Source organism: Strix uralensis, chromosome 7 (genome assembly GCF_047716275.1).
Source record: "Strix uralensis isolate ZFMK-TIS-50842 chromosome 7, bStrUra1, whole genome shotgun sequence".
Taxonomy (NCBI): domain Eukaryota; kingdom Metazoa; phylum Chordata; class Aves; order Strigiformes; family Strigidae; genus Strix; species Strix uralensis.
Genome location: NC_133978.1, coordinates 5,564,508 through 5,591,663, shown reverse-complemented (window position 1 = coordinate 5,591,663; position 27,156 = coordinate 5,564,508). Strand labels below are relative to the sequence as shown.

General features: G+C 49.1%; 1 protein-coding gene across 1 annotated transcript in view; it reads left to right on the top strand.

Moving 5' to 3' along the window:
- Window positions 1–27,156, top strand: part of COL13A1 (collagen type XIII alpha 1 chain) — a 64,538-nt gene that overhangs the window by 18,785 nt on the left and 18,597 nt on the right. The window contains exons 11-34 of the mRNA XM_074874244.1: window positions 899–964; window positions 4,636–4,752; window positions 5,252–5,293; window positions 6,166–6,192; window positions 6,934–6,969; window positions 8,272–8,334; window positions 8,962–8,988; window positions 12,868–12,912; window positions 14,656–14,688; window positions 15,500–15,526; window positions 16,166–16,228; window positions 18,220–18,273; window positions 19,320–19,406; window positions 20,106–20,159; window positions 20,355–20,399; window positions 21,042–21,110; window positions 21,678–21,701; window positions 22,738–22,791; window positions 23,301–23,345; window positions 23,677–23,829; window positions 24,652–24,750; window positions 25,356–25,409; window positions 26,229–26,270; window positions 26,785–26,811. Of these exons, the coding sequence (XP_074730345.1) occupies window positions 899–964; window positions 4,636–4,752; window positions 5,252–5,293; window positions 6,166–6,192; window positions 6,934–6,969; window positions 8,272–8,334; window positions 8,962–8,988; window positions 12,868–12,912; window positions 14,656–14,688; window positions 15,500–15,526; window positions 16,166–16,228; window positions 18,220–18,273; window positions 19,320–19,406; window positions 20,106–20,159; window positions 20,355–20,399; window positions 21,042–21,110; window positions 21,678–21,701; window positions 22,738–22,791; window positions 23,301–23,345; window positions 23,677–23,829; window positions 24,652–24,750; window positions 25,356–25,409; window positions 26,229–26,270; window positions 26,785–26,811 (1,353 nt within the window). The remainder of the gene's footprint in view (window positions 1–898; window positions 965–4,635; window positions 4,753–5,251; window positions 5,294–6,165; window positions 6,193–6,933; window positions 6,970–8,271; window positions 8,335–8,961; window positions 8,989–12,867; window positions 12,913–14,655; window positions 14,689–15,499; window positions 15,527–16,165; window positions 16,229–18,219; window positions 18,274–19,319; window positions 19,407–20,105; window positions 20,160–20,354; window positions 20,400–21,041; window positions 21,111–21,677; window positions 21,702–22,737; window positions 22,792–23,300; window positions 23,346–23,676; window positions 23,830–24,651; window positions 24,751–25,355; window positions 25,410–26,228; window positions 26,271–26,784; window positions 26,812–27,156) is intronic.

Here is a 27,156-nt window from a genome sequence, read left to right as displayed (position 1 = left end):
GGGTGACAGCAGCAAGTGGAAACTGGATACAGCAGAAGGATGAACAAATGCTCCTGAGCTTTAGTGCATTTGATTTCTGTGTGTCCGGGTCAGCTTTGTGCCCTAAGGCAGCATTCCTGGCTATAAGCAGTCAGAGGGTGATGTTACTGTTAAACACGGAAAAGCAAAGTACAGGCTCCCAAGGCAATACACTGCCCAGGGCTCAGGCACCGAGGCCTGGTCTTCCTTGACCATGATGGTTGTGTCAGCCCAGCTAAATGAACCATGCCAGGACCTGTTTGCTGGCTCTGATGCCTGCTGCTGACTCCAGCTAGCCTCTCCCCACTCACTCCCTTTCACATCCCGAGGAAGGACGAGGCCTGGAGATACACTGTGTTTCTTGTAAGGGAAGATGGATAGAACTGGGAAACCGCACTTGGAAAACTTGGAGAAAATGGTCATTTTGATAGTTGCCTCAAATCTGATGATGAGAAATTAAGAGAAACAGTCCTGTCACGGGAGAGCTTAGCAGAGCCAGTGGGGGGGATATCTTGCAGTAAATCCTGCCTGAGGAGATTGGCAGAGCTAAGTCAAAAATCCCCTGGGTAAGTTTTATTTCCAAGCAGAGAAAGCAGTAAAAGCTCTGGGAGCACCGGGTTGGCGAGTGACCACCCTGCACCCGCCAGGGCTGGCATGTGGCAAGTCCCCCTGTGAGCAACACACGGCGCGGAGGAGCTCAGAGGTCTGCCGGCAGGTACCTGTGCTGCGCGCCCTCTGTGCGCGGCGCTCACGTGGGGGTTTATTTTCACGGCAATCTCTCTGTTCCCCTCTTCTCTGTTCTCTCCCCTGGCTGCTCTCTGACTCTCGGTGCCCTAATGGCCTCCTTTGCCCCACGACCTTCTGGTTTGATCTTCTTCAGCTGTTGCCTCTCCTCAATTCAGTGCGGCTGGCTCCACCTCCGGTCATAAAGAGACGCACTTTCCAGGTAGACTTCTCCTCCTCGTTGCCTGTTTCTAAGTTTACCCTGACGCTTGCAATTAATCAGCTTGCTACCTGTCTTTCTTCCCCTACAGAGGGGTTTCCAAGAGGTTCAGGCAGAGCTGAGGGACTTTCTTTGAAGCAAAGGAAATCTTTGATGTGATAATGTAGCTAAAGAGAAATGCAGCGAAGCCAGTTTTTTAAACTAAAAGAAATGGGCCATGAAACAGTTCTCAGGACTGTCAACAAGAAGTCTCCCACCTTAAGGAGTCAGTTCCTGCATATTCAATCTCCAGGAGAGGTTAGAAACCTCTTGCTGAAATGCAGCTAATGTCTGTGAAATTTATCTGAGATGAATGAATAGGCAAACGCTTCTTCTAAGGGCTAGTCTGGTCTGAGACACTTGGGAAAATGTGTTTAAATAAGCTCTTATAATGGTTTCATTAAATTGCATTAAATCTTTGTGTAAACACATTTATTTTGGTTTCCAGGGCTATAATTCATGTTTAGTTTAGTTTATTTTGGGAATGAATTCATAAAATGAATTCTGGACGTATGAATAGTGAATAAGAGTGTCCATAGTCAGAGTTCATGTGGCTTTTAATGAGCCCACTTTAAGCTCCCTCGTTCCATCAATTGGGATTAACTTTCCCGTGTGGACAAACCACTGTAATTACCCCGGTGAAGTGTGCTGGGGACTCTATTAGCGGCTGGGTTTTGTCACCTCGCTGCCTGTCTAGACAGTCAGATGCTAGCAGGGAACTGCAGTCTGCAATACAGGCCTTTACCACGAGGTGCCTGGTCCTTGCCCAGCGCTGGCAAAATCCTGACCTTATTGCTTGAGCCCGTGGTCTCAGTTCAGTTTCTATCGATTCAGTGTTCGCACCACACAAAACCCCACGGCTTGCACTGGTTGCCCTTCAAAGTGACAGTCTGGAGACCCAGGCCAAGGACTGACCTCTTGGGAAGGCTTTGAAAGCTGAAGTTCGTATCCAGGATGAAGTGGGAAACTTGAATAGCTGCCCCGCGTCCTGTCGTCAGCCAGGGCTGCAAATTCCCTCTGTCCCCAGAGGCTAACTTCACCGGAGAATTTTGCCATGATCGGTTTTGCTGTTGCTGTGTTCATTCTCAAAGTGCAGCAAAGTGTAATCCACTCCTACAGATCTGCCAGCACCAGGCAATTCCAGGAGCCCAGCATGTGAATACTAAGAAAAAATGCGAGGCTGCAAAATAAATGTTAGCACCGGCGCCTGAAAGAGGAAAATGCTGCTGCTGCTCTGAGCACATCAGCAAGAGCACTTTGCCCAAGGGCTTGGGCTTAGCAGAGACATGGGCTGAGCCGAGACCTGTGTCAGGAGGCTGAATAAGCATCGCATTGCTGGGGCACAATCAGGGTGCCTAACTGGTGTTTAAAAGAACTGAAAAATAGCTCCAGTCAATGGCTAAAAATATAGAATGACATCTGATGAAAATGACACCTGACCTCCAACTTACTGTATCCACTTACCGTCCAGTTAGATCTGTGGGGGTCTTGTGCTGAATGCATTAATGAGACTATAATGATGTGGTAATAATGTTTAGCGCGTTTAGGGATCTGCATGGACGGGCACTCACTTAGACAGAGCACGCTCTGTCCAAGGCAGCAAAGCAAAGGTGATGTCAATGGGAGTTTGGGTGACCCCCTTCCAGCCACTCCCCATGCTGGGGCAGGGCTCCTGCTCTCCCCATCTCCCCAGCCCCTGCGGGGCTGCCAGCACCAGTTCCCAGCACCATGCTGCATTTTAGTGCCCTAAATCTGGAGCATGAACTGGGCTGACAGAGAGCACCTGAGGTGGGAATAGAGGAGGACGAGCCAAAGTGAGACAGGCAAAGTCCTCTTTGCCTTCCCATGGTGCACCCATGGTGGGGGTGCTGTAAGAGGCATGCACCCTTTTGTGCACTCATGAGTGAGGGTGCTATAAGATGCAATGGGAAGGAAGTCTCTGAAGCTGGGCTGAGAGGTCAGGGCAAGAGGAAGTCTAGAAATACACTCCAGTGTTCTCCAAACCTCATGTCTTAATTGGATCCAAATTCTTTGCTGAATTTGAAAGCTACGAGACCATTTACAGGATGGTTGAACAGCACTGAGTATGGAGGATAGGGAAGCTCAGGAAGGATCGTGTGTTCCCTTGCATGGGCCACAAGGTGAGTCAGGATCCACTTACAAAACGGGGGAAAGAGAGGGCACCTTTCCTGTCTGGCCCAGCAGACTTCCCAGCGTGGGCTGCAGGTCGGGCGACGAGGCGGCGGTTCTTTTAAGGAGAAGGGCTGTTGCTCCACACATGACTGAGCTTCCCATGAGCCTGGCCCGCGTGTTGGAAATTTTCTTTTAAATAGAGCTCATGGCAGAAGGGATGAAATTTGCCACTTATTACTTTCATTTATCATTCTAAATAAAGCAAACATCCCTGTATCTGCATGTTTTACTAAAGGCAGCCAGGATAAACAGCACACTTGGTAGGAACACATGCAGGGGACAGATTTCATGCATTCTCCTGCACATGCAAGTGCGTGAGAGCAGACTTAGCTTTACCCAGCAGCAGCGTATAAGGCTGTAGAGAGGATAAATCCAGCAGAGACCCAACTGCATACCCATTGATTTATAATTGAGAAACAATCATGTTTGATTTCTAGCTGATTGGTGGATTGACTAAGGAGAGTTTTTCAAACTTAAATTGGGTCACTAGGAGTAGGATGTCATGATATTTTATCTAGGGAGGAGGAATGGGAGGGGAGCCCATGAGACTAACAGCTTAGTGTGGGTGCCATGGTGCCTTAGGAGTTTGCTGGATTCATCAATTATAGATCAGCAGTCTGGTATTCGTATGTGGCGCTTCCAACCCACTGTCTCCTCAGCGCTGCTTGGTCCCAAGTCCAGGTCCTTTGGGCCAGATGACATTTCTGAGGCATGAGCCACAGCCACCAAATGGCTACTGAGGGGCCTGGGGAGGAACCGGCTGAAACGGCTTCATTTCAGAGAGCTTAAAATGGCAGGTGGCTCTGCACGCACTAGCTGCTTAAATCTTACAAAAACAGGCTCTGCCTGGTGTACATAGGCCTGTTTTGGGCAGGCTCCAGAAATGCCATGACGATCGTGTTATTTTCTCTTGGTTTTGTGGAGTTTCTACTTTTGGTCCTTGGCAAAACAGAGGGAGTGTTGCCCAACAATTATAGCACAGGCGAAAAACAGGCTGAGGTAAGACACTGTGGCTCTGCCTGGAAGCGCCATTGTGGTCATAGGAGGCTTTGCTTCACATGTGACTGTCAAGTGCTTTGGAAAGCATCCTGAGAAGCTCAGGAGATGTTGGTCCTTGACATATAAACTGTACTTGACTGACTCAATGAAGAAAAACATCTCTTTGGACTGCTCAGTTATCTGTAGATCCCTTTCAAAGAGAGTTTTGACAAGGTGGCCTCAGATGTCTTTGTAAACCGTAGGGTGCTGGCTCCTGCTGCCTGGGCAGCCCAGCCATCCTCAGCAGGGCTCTCCCTCACTCTTGGAAACTTCTCGTGTCACTAACCTGGGACGTGCTTCTACCTCTTCTGCTTCAGCCAGGCTAACCTGCCTTGGGCCCTTGGGGCGGTGGTGTGAAGGGTTTGCTCTGCCTGCCAATCACCCCTTGTTTTAACAAACCTCAGGGTGAACAAGGACAAGCGGGAATCCAAGGTCCCCCGGGGCCCCCTGGCCCACCAGGGCCCACTGGACCGGCTGGACCCGAAGGAACCCCAGGACAGCCCGGGCCAATTGGACCGCCTGTAAGTCCAGTTACAAAAAAGCCTTCTGCTTCCTCTTTCCCTAGAGCACAGACAATTTCCTCTGGTCTTTGTTGCCTCTTCTGAAGCCAAGATAGCCATGGACAGGAGATTTGCAGGGGATGTGGATGTGTGGGGAGGAAGAAGTTCCCAGGAAGGAGGGGGCGTGGGAGGGAAGGCAGAGGTGTTCACCCTACGCTGCTGCTATCTGGACACGCACGTGTGAGTGGGTGACATCAGGCCCATTTCCTCCTCCTCAGCCTCTGCAGACGGCCACGGGGAGGAAGTAGCACACAGGGTGTAATTGTCCTGCTCACAGCAGAAACCTGACTGATAAGAATCCCTGTGACCTCTTTGAAGTCCTGCCCCCATCCTGTTCTCAGGCTGGTAGCAAGCAGGCAAAGAGGGCAAAACCAGAAGCATCATTTAAAATAATACCATTGCTAAATGGCAGGGGACAGGGCAGAAAATCCTGTTAATGTGCCTCTCTCTTTTGCAACAGGGCAGAGCGGGAGAACCTGGGAAGCCTGGCAGAGATGGAAAGGTGGGTACAAGAAACCAGCTCCATTCCTGGGAGCTACGGGTAGAAACATACCACGCTGGCCCTGCAGCGACTGCAGCGTGAAAGGAGGTTCCATCTCCAAGAGTTTTCAAGGCCTGCTAGCAGGACAAGCTAGTCTTGTCCTCTGAGGCAAAAGCGCCTCTCCACACATGATAGAGGGGGTCGGGTGTCCTGCCAGCATCCTTATCTGTCTTTGAGTTCTGAGGAGCCAAGGGTGCAGTGACTAAACATTTGAACTGCCATAAGCAGGCAACATCAGGTGTGGTGTAGGCATCAGAGCATATCTAGAGCAGTTAGCTCCTTCCGTCTGCTCACATCAGGAAGGCAGCTCCTGCCTGGATATTTTGTTTATTTATATTTACATACACACATATCTGGTATGCTTCATGGTTCATATCAGGTAAACTGTTTGGTTATTTCTCCTTTAAAAACACAAGTGGTTTGTTTGTTAATATATTCTCTCTATTTAGCTTGTCAGAGGAAGCTGCAAATGCCTGGTTTACTCCAGAGCTTCACAACGGGCTTGGAACAAGTTTCCCAAGCAAAGACAGAGAAACAGAAAAGATTCTGGAGCACAATGCATAAGGCAAAGCAGCTTTTTGGTCTCCAGATTCAGCAAGACCAGGCCTGGGGGGATGGAGCACTATGGGCAGGAATTTATTTGGGTGTATGGGTTAAGATAATATTAATTTACATGAAGAATAAATTGGGGATATTTGAGCTCACCAGTGCAAATCATCTCTGCAAAGGGGCATTTCCAACCAAAGCAGTCAGCATCTCCCATCACGCTGCAGTCCATGTAATGTTGTCTACATTTGCTGACCTCAGTGTCTGTTTTGATTTTATCTCTACAGGGCTTACCTGGGCCTCCTGGACCAAAGGTGAGACATCTCGCCTCACTTAGAGGTAGCAAGGTGGTAACGGAGGGGAATGCTCCCGGCAAGGAGAGATGTGTACGTTTTGATGGGTGGAGGAGAGGGAAAGGAGATTACATCTAGTAGCTGAGAAAGATTTCTAACCCAGCTCGGTATAGCCTTTGGGGCCCGGCCCGTGTGCTGACTCATGGGTTTTGTCCAGAAGACATGTCTGAGTTGCATCTTGACTGAGCAAGGCACGCCTCATCAGCCCCTCTTGCAAAATTCTTTGCCACACACAGCTTTATTGGCTTCTTCCATTCTCAAAGCATTTACCAGCACTTCAGGAACTGATTTTGCAATGCTATTGTTAACTCCACCACAGTTTCCCATTTATTCACTTGCCAAAGTGCGAGTGGGGGGGTGGTTGTTGTTGTTTTTCAGCTGCAACCACCCACCCCCATTTGATTTTATTTGAGATATGTAGCCAGGGTGAGGAGCTAGGAACCACAGAGCTGGGGCACAGAGCTGGCATGAGTTATCCAGCTGCCAGTGCTTATTGCGCTTTTCCTGCTAGGGCTCAGTCTAGCGCAGGGAACAGTGACCCACAGGTCTGAAAGGTCAGGAACTCAGTGGAGTCACTCCAAGCAAAAGGTGAATTTTCCTCATGGAATGCCCTTCCAGCCCAGTATCACCCCAGGAAAAAGCGCAGGGATTTGTCCTTCCCAGGCCAAGCCTCACTTTCTTTTGTCTTTCTGCCTTTTGCAGGGAGACCCTGGGATTCAGGGATACCCTGGCAGAAAGGTAAGGAGGGGACCTCCAGTATTGTTAAACGAATTAAGCTGCACTGATGCCTTGCGGGATGACCGCTGCGAGTCTGTGGACTCCTCTGGAGTCCTCTGCTGAGGCCTGCTCCTGCCAGACACGGGGCTGCAACAGGCCCGCAGATCCCCTGCCATCAGCCACATAAGGAGAGGCTGGACTCAGAGATATCTTTAACTCTCCTGTAGCTATGGTACAGACGTCTCCCTGTCTGCGTGTCTCTCTACACCCACTTCCAGGCTGAAATCTACCTCTTGTGCATCCAGACCTGAACAGGAGGCTGGAAAGGGCCAAATTCCTGGCTATGTATTGCTCTCTGGAATAAAGCAGGACAGAGTCGATCCTGCTCCAGGTTAAAAGGCAGAAGCTGGCAATGCCCGAATGTCTTCAGCAGCAGCTAAGTAACAGCAGGGTTGTCAAGCCCAGAGGGTGTAATGAAGAGAGAGAGAGAGACAGGGGAAAGACACAAAGGAAGATCAAAGGGGAGAGAGGGAGTGAAGAGATACTGCTAAAGAGATGTCAGCTGCAGAAGGGGACGGCGAATGTTCCTAGCAGGCAGGAGTCCTGTGTCCTGTGTTATCTCCACATTGCTTTATGGGTGCTCTGTGAGCAAAATGGCAAGACCTGAGAGCTTTTTAATTAGTTCTGTATAAACCGAGAAGTTTTTGTTATGTCAGGAAGTGGAAATTATAGTCCCCGCGGACCACAGCCCACTCCTGCAGACAGACGCAATTTATTGCCGCTTCTTCCAGTGAACCATCGGTTTTTCCATTAAGAGCCCATCCTGTTCTGAGTGCACTGGGCGGGCGGCTCTCAGCACGCAGGAGCGGTGAGGGGGTCCCTGCAATGACCTCACAGTGAGGGCCTCTCCTATGAGCTCCTCTTACATGAAACAACTTGCCTGGCTAATTTACTTACCAAGCGAAGAGCCTCCACTGATCTTGGAGGAATGAGCCCGAGGTTGTGACCTTTCTCTGGCAAAGGTGGAAGGGATGGATGAAAGTAGGGGAGAAAATCCTCCCTGGTGTGTGGGTCAGGGGAAAAGGGAAAAGAGGGCAAAGAGTTGAACAAAGATGTGAGCTCTGGTATGACATAGGATTGTGGGACCACTCCCTTCAATCCATACATTTTGCACCCTGATTATCTTTCTTGACACAGAATGGTGCTCCTCTCCCAGAGATACTCCCTCTCACATCTTTGATGACTTTTCAGGCAACCACAGGCTCCTTTTCTTGCTGCTTACTGTGTTTGCTTCTTCTTCCTTTTTCTTCTTCTCTTCCTCAGGGTGAGGTGGGCGAGTCAGGCCTGCCCGGTGCGCATGGCCTCCCTGGAGCTACTGGCCCTAAGGTAACCCTTAAACTCAGAGTCAGTGGGGCCATCTCCCAAGGGCAGATAAGTGGCACACAAGCCTAGAGACACACTAAAGGAATACAAAAGGCCAGGGACTGGAGGCAGTTCTCTAGAGCCTGGTATAAACCACGTAAACAGAAAAATTTGCTCCTCTTACAGAGGGGCCTGGGCGATTTTTGGCTGGAGTGATTCCCTGCCGTCCTGAACCAGGGCCAGGTTCAGCCCTGCATGTTACAGAATAAAATTTACCTGACCTTTAGAGGCTTTTGCATTAAGGTTGGGAGAATGAGGATACTCTGGTCCAGGAAACGGTTGGATGGTTCATCTACACCCAAAACATGTAGGAAAGCATTAGTACGGGTGACCTCCAGCATCCACTCCAGCGACGTAAACTGCCTTGCATTCCCAGGAAGGGGTGGGCTGCAGCCAGTGTTCAAACTGCTACCACGTTATGATCAGGAGCCATTTCTCTCTGGAGGCCTGAGGCTGCATTTAGCACATGCTCCCTCTTTCAGCTACTTTCTCTTTGGCCCTTGTTGTTAGAACTACACTACTTGCTCGACTTCTCTTTTATGCTCACTGTACCTCTCTGTTTCCTCCCTCTCTCTCTCCTTTGCTGGGCAGGGTGAAAAAGGGGATGCTGGCATAAAGGTAGGCATGAGAAATACGGGTTTCTAATGCGGTAGATCATCTGGGAGATACTGTTCCTTGGGCCGATGGGTTGTAAGAGGAAGTTGGGTCTGAGGCAGCTCTGTGGGGTATTTAATGGAGTACACATCTGTGCTCTGATTAACCACAGGCAGACACTCCAAGCTCAGGCAATAAAAGCAGCCTTTATCCATTTGGTGGAATTCGATTCTTACCAAAGGCATGTCTCTGACTATGAAGCTTGCTAATGATTTGTTACATCTCTCCATTTGATGGGCTAGGTTGGGGTTTCCTCATAAAATCTGGTTAGCTGACGCATCAAATCCTCTCAAACTCTGCAACTCAGGCTGAGGTTTGGCACCAGGCTTTTTTGTCTGTTTCTGGACACTTTTTACAGGCTCATATGGTCTATGCCCAGATGTTATCTATTTGACTGAAATTTACTGTACCCATATATTTAAAGTATATTACTCAATGTAGACTATGCTTAAAACATTACAACATTGGCAAGTGTTCCTGACAGTCAGAGCACACTGTCATGCCATACATCTTAAACATCATGAGAAAAGACTGGTCCTGTAATATTTTGAAAGGCATTAGCAGTGACACATACATTTCAAGTATTTAGTATGTGGCATGAATCTCATTTATCGTGCAGCATATACACTTTCTATATTTTTTCCATCTGGGTGGATTACTATTTGAAAGGATGAAAGGCCCCTTCAGAACTTAATGTGGATGTGTTACACATCGAGTTTAAAGAAATGTTCTTTGGGAATGCAGGCTCTGGGTTCATAGTTGAATAGAAGAGCAGTGGTTGCCTTCCTACAAGAAAACTCCTCAGAAGTACTGTGGTGCATGTAAAGTCCAAAGGTTCCCCCATGTCCATCTTCACATCAGTGTAATTCTGCCAAGCACAAAGGCATTGCTTCTGGTTTGTGCCAGTGTAAATGAAAACAGAATTGCACCCAGAACTAATGTGTTTTGGGGGCTAGGAGTTTGTTTGCTGCTGTTCCAACAGCCAGGTGCTCTCCCATTAAGTTGAACTGGAGGACTGAAGTTAGAGCATGGCCTGGGAGGGAGAAAAGGCTGGAAGGAGAAGTTGTGTTCCACCCCTGCTTATACTCCCATGTTTCCCTGCTAGCAGACACCTGCTCTGCTTGCACTCATGTACAAGGACTACTCAGCCCTTCATCTGGGCTCTGGCAAAGGCTTGGGCTCCAAGTCTTCCAGTGATGCCTCAGGGTCATCCACAGGCGAGAGCCTTCCCTGTTCTGTGTTCGAGAGCAGTGACTCAGGGCGACCCTGGAGACACACTCTTGCTACTTGGGCCCTTATTCATCCCACTTCATAAAGAGTGGAGATGAAACCCGCCGCGTTTTTTGTAGTACTAAATTGCAGCTCCAAAGGGGCACCTCCCCAGTCCCAAAGCGGCCTCTTCTTTCACACACAGACTTCCATTTGTTATTGTCAGGATCACTTTTCTCTTGACTCCCTTTCTTCTTTGCTCAGAGGGATTGAAAGGGAAGTGCAGAGGTACCCTTAAATCAGCAGCCAGACATCACCCAGTAGCAGCTCCTGAACATCCAACAGCGCGTGCATTTATTGTCTTTGGAAAGTACTTCTTTCTGTTGTCCTCCCACCTAGGAGGATTCCTTGGAAGGCTTTTAATGCTTCCACCTTTGGATCCAGTTACCTGGGCTAGATTTTACCTCCTCTTCGTTTTGAGGAGTCCCGGACAAGCACTATGATACATAGTTTAACTGTAGTGACCAATTTTACATAGCATATCACTGCTTCTGCTGGCAGTGAAGAACACTTCAGGCCTCAAGAGGCTTGCTGGTTTCTCACAGACCCCTTGTTCACGTAATAACCTCTCCCCACCCAGTGACAGATGGGGCACAACATAGAATCTTTCTTAACTATTTTATTCTGTGGCCACCATATGTACTTTGATCAGATTGAGACCTCTACCTGTGTCCTGTGAAGGTCATTAGACAACCAGTGAATGTGATCACCTGGGTCATTTGAATAAGCATTTGACTCACTGCCCCCCAGCCTAGCCATCACATTCAGCTTTAATGACATTCTTTCTTTTTTTTTTGAAAGGTCCTTAGGATGAGGCTTTTTCTCATGCTCTAAGGAAAGAGCAATAAAGAAAATGCCCACAGCCTTGCTCAGAAAGCCCCTCATAATCTGTCTTTCACAGCAAGGAGCAGCAAAGGACGGGTCTCTGTTTTAATTGGCAGCCCATAGCCAGTACCACTAACGAGCTGATCTGTCATGATTGGCACCCAGTGGGTATAAAGCTGCTCACACCAGCTGTAGAGCAAGAGAGTGTGAGAGTTTCCTCTGTGTTGGAGGGGAGAGGTGTAGCCTAACTTTTCCAGAGCAAATGAAGAGGTATTTCCTAAATGAGTGTGAAGCTCAGGAGAACTGGGAGGTACTGCTGACTGCCTTCCTGGAGCCCACTGGGGATTTGTGCTAGGCATTTGGCCTTTTGTATCTGCCTTTGGTGGTGATTCCCAGCTTCTGGCTTGGCTACACCATTCCAGTGATGGTTTTGGTGGGTGGCTGCTGCCTGGCTATGGCACCCAGTGCAGCCCAAAGGGCACCCGAGGACCACAAAGGGATTGGCTCAGTGGGTACTTACTGTGTTACAATGGCTTTCAAATGCATAAGGGTTTAAAGATGTTTGGGAGAGTTGCTTTTCCTGCTTATTCTCTGGCTCTGGGGCTTCTTCCTGCTCTTTAATGGTGCAGTGTCATGTTTGTTGCTCCTGCTCTCTAATTAGCTCTAGTGCTTGTGTGATCCTGCCGGTGCTAGTGGGGGCTGTGCAAGGGAGCTGAGGCTATCGTCAGAAAATGCAGGGTGGGGTGGTTGCTCTGTAACTTGCCCCCTGCAAGGGGCTACCTGCCTCCTTCTCACTGAGGTGGCTTTGCTTTTGCAGGGCTAAATTATTAAACAGCTCTTCAGGCAGGCAGCTTTTTTCAGGAAAGTCTCTGGGACGGGGAATTACTTTCACATGGGGCAGCCTCTGAAAGCCGTGTGGGTGCCTCCCAGCAGAAAGCATTGGTCTTCTCTGCTTGGTCTCACTTAAAAAAACAAAAAACAAAACCAAACCAGGAACGTGGTTGGGAGGGAAGGAGAGAGAGTGGTCCCCACTTCTCCAGTACAAAGCATTCATAATTATTGTTTTATTTTTCTTACAGCTGAAAGTACCATAGTTAAGTATGCTACATAGGGTGGGAGGGGCCCACACTGCTTGGATCATGTATATTATGGTGTTAGTCAGTATTTTACAATATGTTTTACAAAACTCTTCATGGGATGCCACAGTTACAGAAAGTGCTTTTAAAAAAAGCATGTACATATATCCCTGCTGAATAGTCCTTCCAAGCAAGGACTAAACACCCAGAAAAATGTAACAGAAGTATGCAGATTGTCTGAAGATGTTTTATTTTCCAATTACCACCAGACAAAATTCAGGCTAACAATACAAGGCAACCCTCGGATTCTCTGTTTCTCCAGCTATGTTTGTTCATCCTATAGTCACTGCAGACTGAGTGACTCCCTATGCCCTGCAGAATGCCACGGTGTGGGATGTGGTAGCAGGGTACAGAGACTGTCTTTGCTCCCAGTGCTGTCACTGTGGCACTCCCAGGGCTGGTCCTGCTGTGCACAACAGGCTGGAGAGGTACCACTGGTGGGACTTAGCCCTGGCTAGGGCAGGCAGCTTGGTGAGAGCCAGGCAGGGAAATGGGTTGTGCCCCCTCTCACCCAGCAGGCTTCCTCATCGCCTGGGTGCTCCTCACAGAGCCCTGGGAGGACTCATCTCGTGTCTCTTCCTCTCTTTCTCTGTGTTTCTTGCTCTGCTTCCAGGGGGAGAGAGGCATGCCAGGGCTGCCAGGAAGACATGGCACTAAGGTACCTTGTAAACAGTGGAGTGACGCTTGTCTGCCTGATCTCACCCATACCACTCGACTGTCCCTGATGCGCAAGCATCACCTGGATTTGTGTGTGTGTCTGTTAGTCAGCGACTATCCTCAGGCTGAATTCTTTCTGCTTCTAAATTGCAAAATATAGGGCCTAATTTATGAAGGAAATGGTGGGAGAAGAAGTGTTTTACAAAGCAAATGGCATGCCCAGTCCGATGCTGTCTTGCAACATCAGGATCTTAATGCTTTATGCTAGTGAGAGCAGCCAATTGCTGATGTTTCTAGGGAATTGGTGTTTTGTAAATTGGGAGTCCCAAGTGACCACCGTGATGCGTGCTAGCCCACTGTGATCAGTGGGGTTATACAAGTGTGAACCCGGACTAATGCAGCGATGAATCAGGGTCAGTGTGTGAGCAAGCCTGCATGTGTGTGCATTGTGGTTTTAGGATGAATACTAGAAAATAACACCATCTGCATTCACCGCCATTTAAAGGCCAAAGAGTGAGGAACAGGCATCCCAACTGCACTGTGAAAGACTAACACGAGCCACTTGCTGCATGTAATCCCTTTCATGACTCTAGCCCATATTCACTAAAACCTGCTGACCCCGAGATGATCTGGAATGCTTTTTTTCCCCGTTTATTGCATAGATTCCCTGATCTCCATCTTCTGTCCTTGTGTTTTTTAGCTTTGTCCCTGATTTCTGTTTCAGAAAGCTGAGAGGTATGATCCTGCTGCTCTCTGGCTCCCCACTCCTCCTTGTTTGAACTTTTCCAAGCTCTTTTCACTTTGAACTTGGCTCCCAGTCCTCCTCTCTGCCTCATGTGCTACATCCCAACCCCTCTCATTTCCCACCTTCTAACACTACTTCACCTCCTCCCCTCTCCTCAGACCTTTGTTATTCCTCAAATTTGCTTTTGTAACTGGACTTTTTCACCAGGACCTAACTAACACTAACACAGGGCATACAGAGATTTCAGAGCAAAGTGTTGATAGGGAAGACCTGCTTTTTGCATCAATACTGTAGAGGGAAAAGTGACTGTCCCTGTGGGAGCAGCTGCCTCCTGGGGTTTCGAAGCACCTGTCTCGGATTGCAGGGCAGGCTGGACTCTGTGGTCTCATGGTGGTGGCTTGCTCTGCACTGCAGAATGACGCCTGAATCGCAGTGCTCGAAAGTCTTTTTTTCCCCTAAGGTGGCTGGCTTCAGAGCTCTCCTGAAAACACTTTCTTGCAGGGTTTGTCTTCTGTGATAAAAAAAGAATGAGGGGAAATAGCAAGACCAAGGCTCTGGGGTACGAGCTGGCCTTTTTCGGGAGGCTTGAGCTGATGTATCTGGGATCAAGCTCTGAACTGGGCGTTTGGTCCTCAGTCTGTCTTTACATTCCTCTGTTATTTGATGCTGTTCTGCTTGTTGGCCTTTGCTTCACCTGCAGGACTAAAACTGGGGGGGGGGGGTGGTGGTGGTGGAAATGTGGTTGTCTTGACCGGGTTGTGCTCATGATGTTTGCCGTTGGAGGAGCTTTCTGGAAAGCAGAGCCACTGCTGTAGGTGAACAGCCTGCACAGGGAAGGAGGATGCGTGCTGTGTGGTGTTACAGCATCACTTCTGAGTTCTGGAAAGGAAAAGATGTGGATTTTGCCTTTTTAGTTCTGCGTGGCTGATACTATTTTGTTTTTAGAAGTTTGTGTCCGATTCATTTCAAACGTGTTCCTGTCTTTCCTCTTTCTGCCAGGGCGCTCCTGGGATGGCCACCGCAGGGATGAAGGTCAGTTTTACACTACACTGCAATGGCTTAAGTAGGGCACGCTTAAGAGCAAGGGCTGGAGTTAGGAGAGCGCAAGGCACAGGAAAATGGTCGGACAGCTCCCACTAAAGGGGAATATCAGAACTGCCGTTGCTTTTGGCAGTTGCTCCAGCAGCACCCCTGCTTCTCCGCACCTCTCTGGGCAGAGAGATTGGTGAACTTGTGATACTCCACAGCAGTGTCGGGATGGCAACAGAACAAAGGGCCAGGTGCAGATTTAGGGGGCTAGAAGTTACTCTGCGGATCCAAGAAGAGGCAATGAGACAATGACCTGTTGTCCTGATTCCCTCCAACTGCTGGGAAAAAAACAGAAATAAAGAAGCTCTTTCCAAGGCTGGTGGGGAGAGTTTTCCTCCTTGATGCCACATTGATCCCATATCAACACAGCCTCCCCCCAGTCCCAGCTGCAGCCTCAGCCTTGCTCTGCTCCTGTGCACACAGAGCTAGGAGGAGGCAAACTTCTTAATGCCAGCAGATGAGTCTTGTTTTATTACACTCTCTTGTATCTGGTAAACCTTCTCTTGAAGTGCTGCAAGGTGGTTAGTCAGTTTTATAAAAGCCACTTGTCTGAGGCTTGCTGGTTTCTTACAGCAGCCTAGGAAATAAAACAAGCACCGGGCACAAATATATGTTTAAATCATCCTCATGCCCTTATTTACAAGCCCAAGGCCTCCATAGATGAATGTTCTTTCCTCCACTCTGGTAGCTCTAGGAGGATTTGTACTCTCTCCTCTTGGTTTTTCACTTTATTTTCCTGTCTCTTCCCCACCAGGGCGAGCCCGGGACTCCAGGAGAAAAGGTACTCTCAGAAGGCTTTATTCTGGAGCCTGCACTTCTGGTGTGTTTGTGTATTTCTTTTCCTCTCCTGGAGCAGCTGAGGGAACGGAAGAATGGCTTTGTAATTCCCAGTGCCCAAATCCAGGCCCTAATGGCACCTGCCAGTGTAAGCAAAATGGTAGTAGCATACAGTGATGCCAAGTGAGAGAGGGAGTACACTACAGATTCCCTCCCTCCTGCTCATGTCTGTGTTGATGGGAATACCCTCCAGCTGCCTTCCCCCTTCCCTCCCTACTCCACAAAGCATGCACAGCACACTTTGCTTAGCAAGTATGTTCCCTCTCCCCCTTCCCTTGTCACTTCTGCTTCCCAGTACTTCTGTGTCCACCAGAAGTCTTCCCCTGTTACTGCAGGGGGCTGTTCTTCTGTCATGCACCATATGAACTGCCCTGCAGAGTCTCCCCTGCCTCAGTGTAGCGTGACCTGGTCTGAGTTCCTGTGGTGGGCACGGTACAAAAATACCCCATCACTCTCCATCCCTAAGCAGCCGGCTTGGTTTCTGAGCAGCTGGCTCCTCTTGTTTGAGGCTCGCTGGGTTATGTTACAACATGCGACAGCCATATAACAGACACGTTCTCTGTCTCTTTTCTTCCCCACAAAGGGAGATCCTGGAGTCCCAGGGAGGATGGGCCCCCCAGGTTTGCCAGGGAAGAGGGGGCAGCGGGTAGGACATTGTGTGTTTGGGCTTGGTGTCCTGGCAGTGCTGTGCTGTGTTCCCTGCAAGCGGGAGCTGGCGGGAGCCTGCTTTGTTGTTGCATTGTCATGCTTGCAGGGGATTATGTGTCCTTTTCTGGCTCTTGCCCCCTTGGTGAAGCGTGTTTGCGTGTTCCTGCTTGCAGGAGGTGGGGGGGGCTGGTGGCAGGCAGGGCAGCATGAGATGCCTGGGATGCAGTTTTGTCCTGGGAATGGTTAAGGACAGTGCTGCATCTTTTGACTCCAGAAATAACACCCTAAACAGAGATTCAGTAATCTGACCTCCCTCCTCAAGAAATCTGCTTCTTTACACCATTGTTCAGGCAGCACAGGATGTTTTCAGTAGCTTTTATAGACATGTGTATTGAAAACTAGTCCTTAGATGAAAAGGCAGAATCAGGGATTCACAGAGGCCTGAGACAGGATTAGAGATTATATCCTTACAAAAACCTCAAAGGCCAAACCTTTGCTTTGGGTACGAGGTCCTGCAAATGTTTTCCTTCTTTCCAGGGAGGGAAGCATTAATTTACAGCAGCAATATGCATGCTCTGGCAGGGGAGAAGAGCCTTACAGGTGGCTGGAGGCCAAATTACCTTAGAGAAAGGGGTCACTGCACTCTAGAATTGCTTAAAAAAAAAAAAAAAGAATATTGCTGCTAGTCAATTATTTTCCACAGAGCCAACAGTGCATGTCTGTTCCTGGAGCATTGGTGCAAGCCCCCTGCATGTCAGATGTGTGCCCTTGAGCTCTGACGAGACTGGTGTGCAGCACCAGCCTCTGCAGGCAACAGCATGGCACCAAGAGGAACTCTTTGCTAGCCTTGCTGGTCTGGTGTGCTGCTGTTGTGGAGAGAGCTAGGCACCAGCTGGGGAAAAGAGGTTTTGAATTGTTGTTTGTAATCTGTACAAGTTGTTAAATCTTGGAGGTGTGAGCATTGCAGGTAAGAACACACCTTTTTCTGATGATGCATTTGAAACATCTCTTCATGGTAACAAATCTCTGAAAACAGTCTCTGTCCTGGCAAAATGCAGACTCCTGAACAGAACACTGTAGCTGGATTGAACGGGCTAAATAGAACTTAACCTCAACATAAAGACCACTAATTGAACTCCAGTATTCAAAGGATGACCCAGATGTTATGGTGAACTAAGCAAAGTCACTTCACCAAGTGAATTCTGGATGCCCTCCATTGCTCACCGCCCTGTGGCATCTTCCATAGCCCATGCTGCCTCACATGGCTCAGCCTGCAGGCCTTGCTCTCCAGGCATTGTTTTACACCATCGTCTTTGCCATTTTTGCTACTCCTGTTTTCACTGCTTTTCAAGGCCAGTATGTGTCACAGAGCTTGGCTGCTAACTGACACTGCTTTTTTTTTTTTAAGAGCATGGTGAGACTGGGATTTGGAGTTAGGGAACAAGAGCAGGAAATGCCCCTTGGGAGAGGTGTGGGAATGTTGGTTGTGAGATCTTTGCCAAAACAAAGTAATTCACAGTGTAATGGGGAGGTGTGAAAACTGGGATGGACTCAAGCAGTGGACAGTTTCTGTGAAAAGAGCCGAACTCTGCCAGAGCACGGAGAAAGTCCTGCACTCCAAACAACATTCGCCCTGGGCAACAACTTCTCTGGGTTTAAGGAATAGGGAGAGCCTGTGTTGAAGGACTGACAGGAAAAAGGGTTTAGCAGACCAGAGCGATAAGGAAGATGCATGGCGGGGGGTGGGGATCCTGGATCCCTTTCCCATTCACCTTCCCTTGGAGAGAAATGTCAATGATGTGCAGAGATAGTCAAAAGGACAGGAGACAGTGTTCACTGGCCTGAGCAGGTACTGCTGGAGGTTGACTAAAATCAAATCCCCTGGGGAAGAGAAGGAGGATTTGAAACAGGAGGAGCTCATCCTTTGGCTGCTCCTCCAGGGCGGAGAGCCTGCAGAGTCAGCTCTAACCATGTCTGTTTTGCCAACAGGGTGAGAAGGGACGGGCTGGTGACCCTGGGCTTCCTGGACTCCCTGGCACAAAGGTGTTTATCTTCTTTATTTTGGGGGGGGGCATCTCATCCCCTTTCCTTCCTCCCTCCTGTGCACAGCTCATGTGCTCTTAGGTTGCTGTCACAGCAGAGTTCTGCAGAGCTCAGTTGGATGTCAGCCCCAGCCAGGTGTCACACAAAGGATGCCCTTTTGTGAGGAACTGCACACCTTCATGCAGTGAGGGGGAGGCTGTGGTCCTGGGAACGTGACCACAGAATCCTGTTCCAGTAGTTCCCATTTGAAAGCATGACCTCAGATGTAACGTGGCATTTCAGCCTCCCTCCTGCTCCAAAATCCATGTGTGAGGAGGAGATGGGTGTTTTGGGAGCTGCACGGCTGTGCTCCAAGTTGGAAGAGTAGCCTTGTGCTCGGAGAGACCGAGGGCAGGTCAGCTAAAGCTAAGCTCTGAAATTGTGACTTTTTCCCTGTGCTCTGAGATGTGGATAGAAATCACACCTCTCGAGTCAGGCTTTCACAGGGTGCTTTTGCTTTGGAAAAGGGGCCAGTGCACTGAATGACAGTGGCCATTTCAGGAAAGGATGAGGGTGTAATGGCAACTTGGTGCAAGCGAAGCTTTCCTTGTATCTGCTCTGTGAAAAGGATGTGGTCTGCGGGGCTGACTATCTGGCTGATGACTACAGCTCCAGAGGGAGACATACCAAAAAAGCCATCATCAGGTGGTTTTATCAGCTCAATTTCAACAGTAGAAGAAAACGGTTGTGTTCAAACTGGAGGCTGGGTAATGAGGCAGCTTTATATGGCCCTGGTGAATAAGGGCCGAGCAGCAGCACTGCAGCCAGAGGGATGACGATAGCTGTGACTGCTGGCAGGGCTCGAGGTGGAGCCTGCAGACAGAGCTACGTTGGCCTGGTTCCTGGGCTGCTGGTGGCTCTGGAGCAGTGATGTTTCTGGGCTATCAAGAGGCCAGCTGATGGACCTTGTCTTGGGCCCTGTCTCTCTAAGCCAACAGCTGGGCAAGTGAAATTACAGAGATGGAGAGACTGAACTGTGACACGTGGCTTGTTCTTCCTTGCAACAGGGAGAGAAGGGAAATGCTGAGAATGCTCTGGCGGGAGGTAAAGGAGAACCTGGCCCTCCAGGTCTGCCCGGGCCCCCTGGACCAAAGGTCAGTGGTTTTTCCTCCAGTGCATTGTGTGCTGTGAGGGATTGTGCCCAGCACAAGGTGTGTAGGAAGGTGCAAAGGTAGCATTCATCTGTGACCACCTCTGATTGCCTGCTGAAGGGATATCGGGTTCTGCACGGTGTTTTAGTTTTGTTGTTTTAAATGCTGACGGTGAGAGAATTTGTAAACTGCGCTTCTGGGAGGAAAATACCCTCCTTGTGTTCAAATAACTCCCCTCTAAGCTCTGTGAGAAACCAGTCACTCGGAATCAATGACAGCCTCTAGTCCCTGTGGTACCCAAGGCAGGGTGACGACGGGGAGACAGGATGGAAGCCCTCCAAGTCTCCCCTCCCCTTCCTCTTCTACCTCCTCAAGGAGCAGCAGCAGTAAAATCCTGCTCCTTGGCAAAGGACACCAAGAACACTTAAATCTGAGGTCCTGTCTCAGATGAACTGGGAACAGCCCTCCTGTGCACTTCCTTTGGATCTGAATTGGGTGCTTTCCTTCATGCTGAATACTCCCTCTGCACTGGGTAGAAGAGAAGGGTGTGAAGTCACGGCAGGGGATTAGGGTTACCTGACGAGATGCAGGCATGGCAGGGGTACTTGGCTGTTCTTCCTCCTGGAAATGCAAAGCCGTTAGTGGAGTCATGCCTCCTCCACACAATACAAACTCATCCCTTTCCCTTTCTCTTTCTCTCAGGGAGAAGCTGGTGACGTTGGCCGGCCTGGTGCTGCAGGGTCACGGGGGGAAAAGGTACAGAATGCTTCTGCACAGCCCTGCTCCAGGTTCAGTAGCTGAAAATTTGTTCCTCTATGTACAAAACTTAGTTAAAAGGAGTGTTTTAAAACCGAGCTGTCTAGTCCCAGATGGTTTCAGAGAACAACACTTCCTGGAGTCTGAGCTAGTGAAGGGATGGGCTTTGCTAACAGCATGTTCTTCTTGTTACAGGGGGATCCTGGTTCACCGGGAGACCAGGGACCCATGGGCCCAAGGGTAGGTGTCCCTCCACTAACACTTGAAGAGTTTTAGCTCTTCAAAGGAGTCTAAGGATAGTGGGACTACACTGACAGTCTAGATTGGGCCTCTGCTTTCTTGACAGATGTTCTCACCGTCACTAAAAGCCCTTATAACTGGGCAATGGCTAAGTTTGAGACAGGCCATTTCTCCACTCCATACCCTCATCAAAAGACACCCCCACCCTAGGGGAAAAAGGTCTTCCAAGCCACCTCAGGGTAAATGCTCGGTTCATTTGTAGGAGGAGGTGGGTTTCTAGATCCCAGTCTCAACTCAGGCCCTTGATGTATCAGCAAAGGGCAGCAGGAGAGTGTTTGATGTGTGCCCAAGTCTGACAAAGAGTCATAATGGTCCAGTCCCTGGATTCTGGCCTCAGCTTCACCACTTACCAGACCTGCCAGCTTTGATGCTCATGGCATGGTGATCTGGGCTTGTCTGGCTACGCTTCTGTAGTGTTTCCTCTATAAAATGTGCTTTCAAGAGCTTTCTTCAACAAATGAAAAACTGCAGGTGGATGAAACAGGCCCCTCCAAGGCCCCTTTTTCAGGGCGACCCACAGCTCTGAGTACCCCATGGGAAGGGCATTCTCCAAGCCCTGGCTGAAGAGCTGGTATTTTGCAGGGCCCCAAAGGAGAGCCTGGGAAGGATGAAATGATGGACTATGATGGTAACATCAGTGAAGCTCTCCAGGTGAGCAACTGCCTTCCTGTCCTATGAGGTGACTGCTGGGTGCTTTACTGTTTCCCAGGGGACGCAGAAAACCGGGAACAGTGTAGGTCTGCTTCCTCGGCAGTAGCAGCAAAAGGAAGTACTTGGTTGTTCCATATGCCCCTACAGCCCGCAGCTCACTGCATGTAGTGTTTTAGTAAATACTTGTGCGCCTTCTTTAGTTGACATAGTAACACTGGTGGATGTAGAGGTCATGTGAATCCCCTCAGGAGTGGCCCGTGACTTGGGGTAGATGGTGAATAAACAGACTGCAAAGCTTCCTCAGAAGTGCACTGATGGTGTGTGGTGAGCGAGCAGCTGTGCCCAGCTCTAGGTTAGCGTGGGTTCTACTTGAAAAAAGGGGAAATTTTGGAATAACAGCTACATGGGACAAAACTTGTTTGTTTTTTTACATTTGTTCATTTTGTAGGCTCTTTGCTCATTTGGGCCAGTGTTACATTAGTGGAGAACAAACCACCTCCAGGAAAAAGCTTAGTTTTCCAATGGCTGTTTTCCTTTTCTGATTTTTTTTTTTTAATTTTTTTCTAGGAAATACGAACTTTGGCCTTGATGGTGAGTTCCTAGCTTTTCTATGCGGTTTTAAGCAAGTAGCTGTAAGTCCATCCGAAGCAGATGGCCTGACAATTTAAGTGCAGCTAAAACATTTGGCCTTTGCTGTTGGGAGCTAAAGTTGGGGCAGCTGACAGCTGAAGGAAGAGCTCATCTTGCCTTATGATCATGGCACTTGAATTCTAATCAGGCCCTTTATTTCTCTGCTTTAAGAGGTAGTACATGTTACTCAGAACAGGGAGTGCTCCAAAGGGGCAGGGAAGAACAAGGGGGGTTGACCAAAGCAGAGAAAAAGGAGGCCTCGGGTGCCTTGCATGAAAGCTTATACTGGCAGTCTGTGGTGGACGCTTTCTGGGGGGAGGACCTATTTTCACCATTGATAAATTGACAGAACAGTCATGTACAAAACTGATCATTTAAACCAGCAGTGACTACAAGCCCTCTGAAGACAAAGAGAGGCAAAGCAGTTATTTTGAACCAAAATAAGGGAGAAAGCGTCCCTGTATTTTGTTTCTCAGGATAAGAAACCTGGTTAGGAAAAAAGATGGATTTTTAAAATGCAGTATGACAGGGCAGCACAGGGGTAAGTAGCCAAACTGCTCCCTAGGTCTCCTTAAAGTGGTAACTGCCAAGACTGATCAGGAAAGCTGCTCAAAATGCTAGGGCCATTTAGCTCTGCTTAAGCTGTGCTCGGGCTCTAAGTCTTAGTGTTTCCTATGATCTCTATTCTAAAATATACTTTTGTAGATAGGAAGGGAAAACCTTGTTAAGTTCATCTCGGTTTCAAGAGCAGGTGGCTGTGGTGATTTTTGTTTCCTACCATGAAAACAAAGAAATACGTACATATCTCTAACTCCCTTTGACTGGCCTGCTGCTCTCTTGGGACTCTCCATTGCTTGGCTTCCCAAGCAAATACAGTTTTAGTCCCTGGGAAAATTCCCCCACAATTTCCCCTTGAACTCAGAAGATCTGTTTGGTCTCAAAACACAAAAATAAAAGCCCTGTTGATAATCTGAAAATGATTTTTTTCTTTATCTAGGGTCCCCCAGGACTTCCGGGTGTGGCTGGACCTCCAGGGCCACCAGGACAGAAGGTATTTGCTCAGTTCAGGGAAACACAGGAGCCATCCAGGCAGAATTCTCCCCCCCAACCCTCCCCAGTGCTCCTTTTCTCCCTGTCCAGCACTATCAGACTGTCCTGCTGGCCTCTACCACTCCTCCTCATATACAATATCCTGAAAATCTCTTTTCTCACAATGATAATGCCTTATCTGAAAGATGAAGGATCCTTTCTACTTGCCCTCCCCTTTAGGAAGCAGCTTGTGGGAACCGATCTCTGTGCAGGGATTGTGCTGGTTGGGGACTATGTTATAGCGCTGGGGCTGTGAACTATCAGTCAGGATAAACAAGGCTGGTGAAGTTCTTAGGCAGTCACACAATGTATTGTTTCAACAGAGGTTTCCACGTTTTTCTTCTGTGACTATTAGTTACCAGAGTCCTTGCAGACTATTTCTGTAATGCCCACACTTCTCATTGTAGTGCCACGCAGAAGGAGTCAGAATAGCTGCTTTCAAACTGCCAAAGTAACAATTCTGTGTTTCAGGGTGAAATTGGCTTGCCAGGTCCTCCAGGCCATGATGGAGAAAAGGTAAGATATGGTGCCTCTGTGGATTGCTCCTTCCTTTGGTGGTCTTATCTGGAGTTAGTATGTTCCATCTCTGTCACTGACATTGCACAGTTGCTTTTCCCACAGGGGAAAGAAGTATTTTGCTTCACAAAAATGAGCATTAACGGCTTATCAAAGTCCTAAATCATAAGGAGTGGCTGGGGTGTCATGGAAAATCTACTTTGTCCTGCCTGTGACTCCTCAAAGGCGTGAGAGGATGAGCAGTGAAAGAGGCTTTGGGCCAGGGAGTCACTCTGCAAGAGTAACCTTACTCTTGTCTGTAAATGTTTCACTTTGTGTGGATTTCTTTCAGGGACCACGTGGCAAGCCTGGAGAAGTGGGCCCCCCTGGCCCTCATGGGCTACCAGGAAAGGATGGACCACCTGGAATAAAGGGAGAGCCAGGCCATATCGGGGTCACAGGAGAGAAGGGAGATAAAGGAGAGCCAGGACAAGCCGGCTCACCGGTGAGTAAATGGAAGCCTCTTGGAGCACTGCTGGGTATCCAGGTTATGGGGCAAGGCCCTGGGACTTCTTGGATACCTCAGAGCCCCTGCGAGGTGGGTGCTAGAGGAACCTCGCTGCTGCTGTATGAAGTGTGCCAATACGGAAGCGAGGTCTTGGCCCCCTGGCAGATGTGTTGTCCACCTTACTGGAGTGGCTGTCCCCAGCCACCTGCCCTGCTCTCTGGGCACTGTGTCACTTCCTCAGCTTGCTGCCCTGTGTATTGTTTAAACTGAAACGCCACTGTAAGCAAGCAGGCCTGACTGACCAGCACACGTGCCCTCCTAGGAGGGCAACTGCATGGGGTAACCCCCTGCATCCCTGCCACTAACTGGAACAGAGTGCCCACTCTCCCAGCTTCAGTCTGTCTCAATTTCTGTGTCCCCAGCACTAGCCGAGAGGGTTTTATGCAACGAGTTTCTGCCTCTCTACAAGATTACTAGGATAAAGCTCTCGCTGTCACAACAGCTGGCTATTGGGGAGTGCTTTCTAGCATGGACTCCAGCAAACTGCATAACCGTGAGCAGAACTTGGAGGCAGGAAAGCAGTACCACATCCCGCTCTGGGGACTGGCACATCCACAATGACAGGAGGATGTTCAGGCATGTGCACGTCTGGTTTCAATACTAGCAAAGCCCTGCATTTCCCTGGTCGCCTAATGGTTGTCTGGAGTTTTCAGTGTGTTTTTGGGATGACTAGAGCCAGCCTCAGCTCTTGCAATGATGTCTCATATGTCTGCCTGACATAGTCTTGCAAAAAATCCACAAATCTTTCTTGATCCATAGGGTCTTGATGGCCCCACTGGAGAGAAAGGCGAACGAGGTGACCAAGGGATGCCAGGACCGTCAGGATTGCCGGGTCCCATTGGACTTCCAGGATTGACAGTAAGAGTGAAAAAGACAGGCTGCTCTTTCCTGCTTGGCAAAGAGAAAACATTGTAGAGCAACACACAAAGGGTTCCTTTCTCAAAGTGCTGAGTGTCTCGGGAGCCTCAGTTAGGTGTTGAGGTGTCACTGAATGTCCATCAGGTCTCCAGCAGCAGGCAGCGGCCACCTGGGCATCTGCTCCTGTTGCTGTCTGGCGGTTCTGGCTCTGGCAGCTGCCTGCAGAGCCTGTGTGGCTAAGTCAGCTGGGATGCTTAGTTTGCTGGCAGCATGACACCATCGTCAACCTGCTTGTCATGCTCCCTCCCTTAGAGGCTGTAGTGCAGCAGAGATCCATCAGGCTGCTGTTGGGGAAAGGCAAAGCAAAGTCCTGTGGCACTCCCCTCGCACAGCCATGAGATACCGCTCCTGGGGGCCTCTCTTTTTGTAGGGTGTCAGAGGTGCAGGAGAGCCACAGGTGAGCTGTTTGTGAAGTACATGGTATGTTCCCACTCCTCTGCTGGGGATCTGCTGCTTGCCGGCACGTGGGTGGTTTACAGACAGTTTCTGATGGAGAGAGACTCCAGAGTGCAGCTGGTGGTGACAGGGTCTGTTGTTGTGTGCAGGGAGAGAAGGGTGAGCCTGGGGAGCGTGGAGACAAAGGAAATCCAGGAGAATCGGTAGGTCACCTTTCTCATGTTCCTTCTGCAATCTCAGCAGTAGGGGAGGGAAGATTTGGCAGCAGTCCTTGCTGAAAACGAGCACATCCCGCCCTCTTATGACATACCCTTCATTGAGGACAGCAGACTTCATCTTGAGGGGCTGAACTGCCAGCCACCTCTGGCTCCTGATGCCCTACTTCTCCCTTACACAAGAACAGCCTAGCTCACGACAAGCAATCAATAACGAATGCCTAGGGAAGAATAGAAGGTCATGGAAAGCATAACAAACATTTTCCTTGGAATTTGTGGTGAAGGGATTTTCTGAACAATACTTGCATGTATCTACATATATATATTTTTCAGTAGATTCTGGGTTCTTGAATTTGTTCATTCTCTCCTCAAAGCTCACCTCTAGCTTTTGTAGCTCCCTGCAGCAAGGAGTCCCACAGGCTATCAACACCCTCTTCTCTTTGTGTGGAGCCAGCCACCTTCTTTCCTGTCTTTTGAAACAGCTGCTAGCTGTTGACCTTGTGCCTCCTTACAGGAACAGTGGTAGAGTAGTGGAATTGGACCCTTGTTTGGAAAAACCTCACTGCTTTCCCTCCTCCTAAATAACTGCATCTGCTGCATAACCCTCCCCAGAGTCCTGCTGCTGCTTCTCAGTCACTCTGTTCTGGATTGCTGCTGCTTCCTAATGCAGTCCTTAGGGGGAGTCCAGTTTTCCAAGCCTGGTAGAGCTCTGCTGCACCCTGTGCCCTGCCTCCCCTCTGAGCAGTTCCTCTTCACCTGCTGGGGGCAGCAGATTAGGACACTGACTTCTCTTGCATTGCTTTCTAGATGTCTGGCCCCCCTGGACCCCAAGGCCCACCAGGACCTCCAGTAAGTATTCAGTGATTCACCTGAGGAGCAAGGCACTGGGAATGAGGATGGAGCGGGAAGTGGCTGGAGAGGGTTCTGGGCAGAGAAAACAGCCAGAAACACTGCAGAGTTGGAACAGGAACATGCTTAGTATCACTTCCAAAACCACCCCCCAGGGTAGGTCAGAGCTATGATGGGCTGGGTGGGTAAAGAGAGAAGGTTATGTTAGTCTGAGATGAAAGAGAAGACAGCAGCAAGATGGGATGGATGGGATTAAAGGGATCAGCTGCAGAAATGGTCTTAATAGCAAGCCTGGCCCACTGCCAGGTTGTTCTTGGCGAGAGCCTCCTCATTACCAGATGAAAACAGTACATGAAGTGCCCTTTACACAAATAAAGAGGCCTTCGGGCTAAACATTTGTGCCCTCAGTGTGACAGAAAGCGAAAGCTCTATGCTGCACGCTGAACTGTGATACCTGGATTTTAAAGCACATCCTTAAACATTACTCATATCTTGTGTCTCATCCCAAATACAGGGTCTTCAGGGCCTCCCAGGACCGAAGGTAAGGCTGCAAAACATTGCATCCTGAAATTTTACTAGAGTTGTCCCAGGTGCAAGAATTCTCTTCAGTAACAACTTCCTAGCTTTCAAATGTTACTTCCACCTTGGTAAGAGGACAAATCCTTCTGGGTATTTCCTTGAAGGAAATGGATTAGCAGCTCTCACTTTAGGACCTAGAAAGCTGGTCATTCTCTCCAGTTTTCATGCAAAGAAGTGGGAAGTCACTGGCTCTTGGAAATCTTCCCATGAGAACTTAGTTGAAATCTTTGTCTGAAGGGTGAAGGTCTGTACAGCAGGATGGGCAGCCTGTCATACAATCCTAAGTAACTGAGCTCTAGCTTAAAAT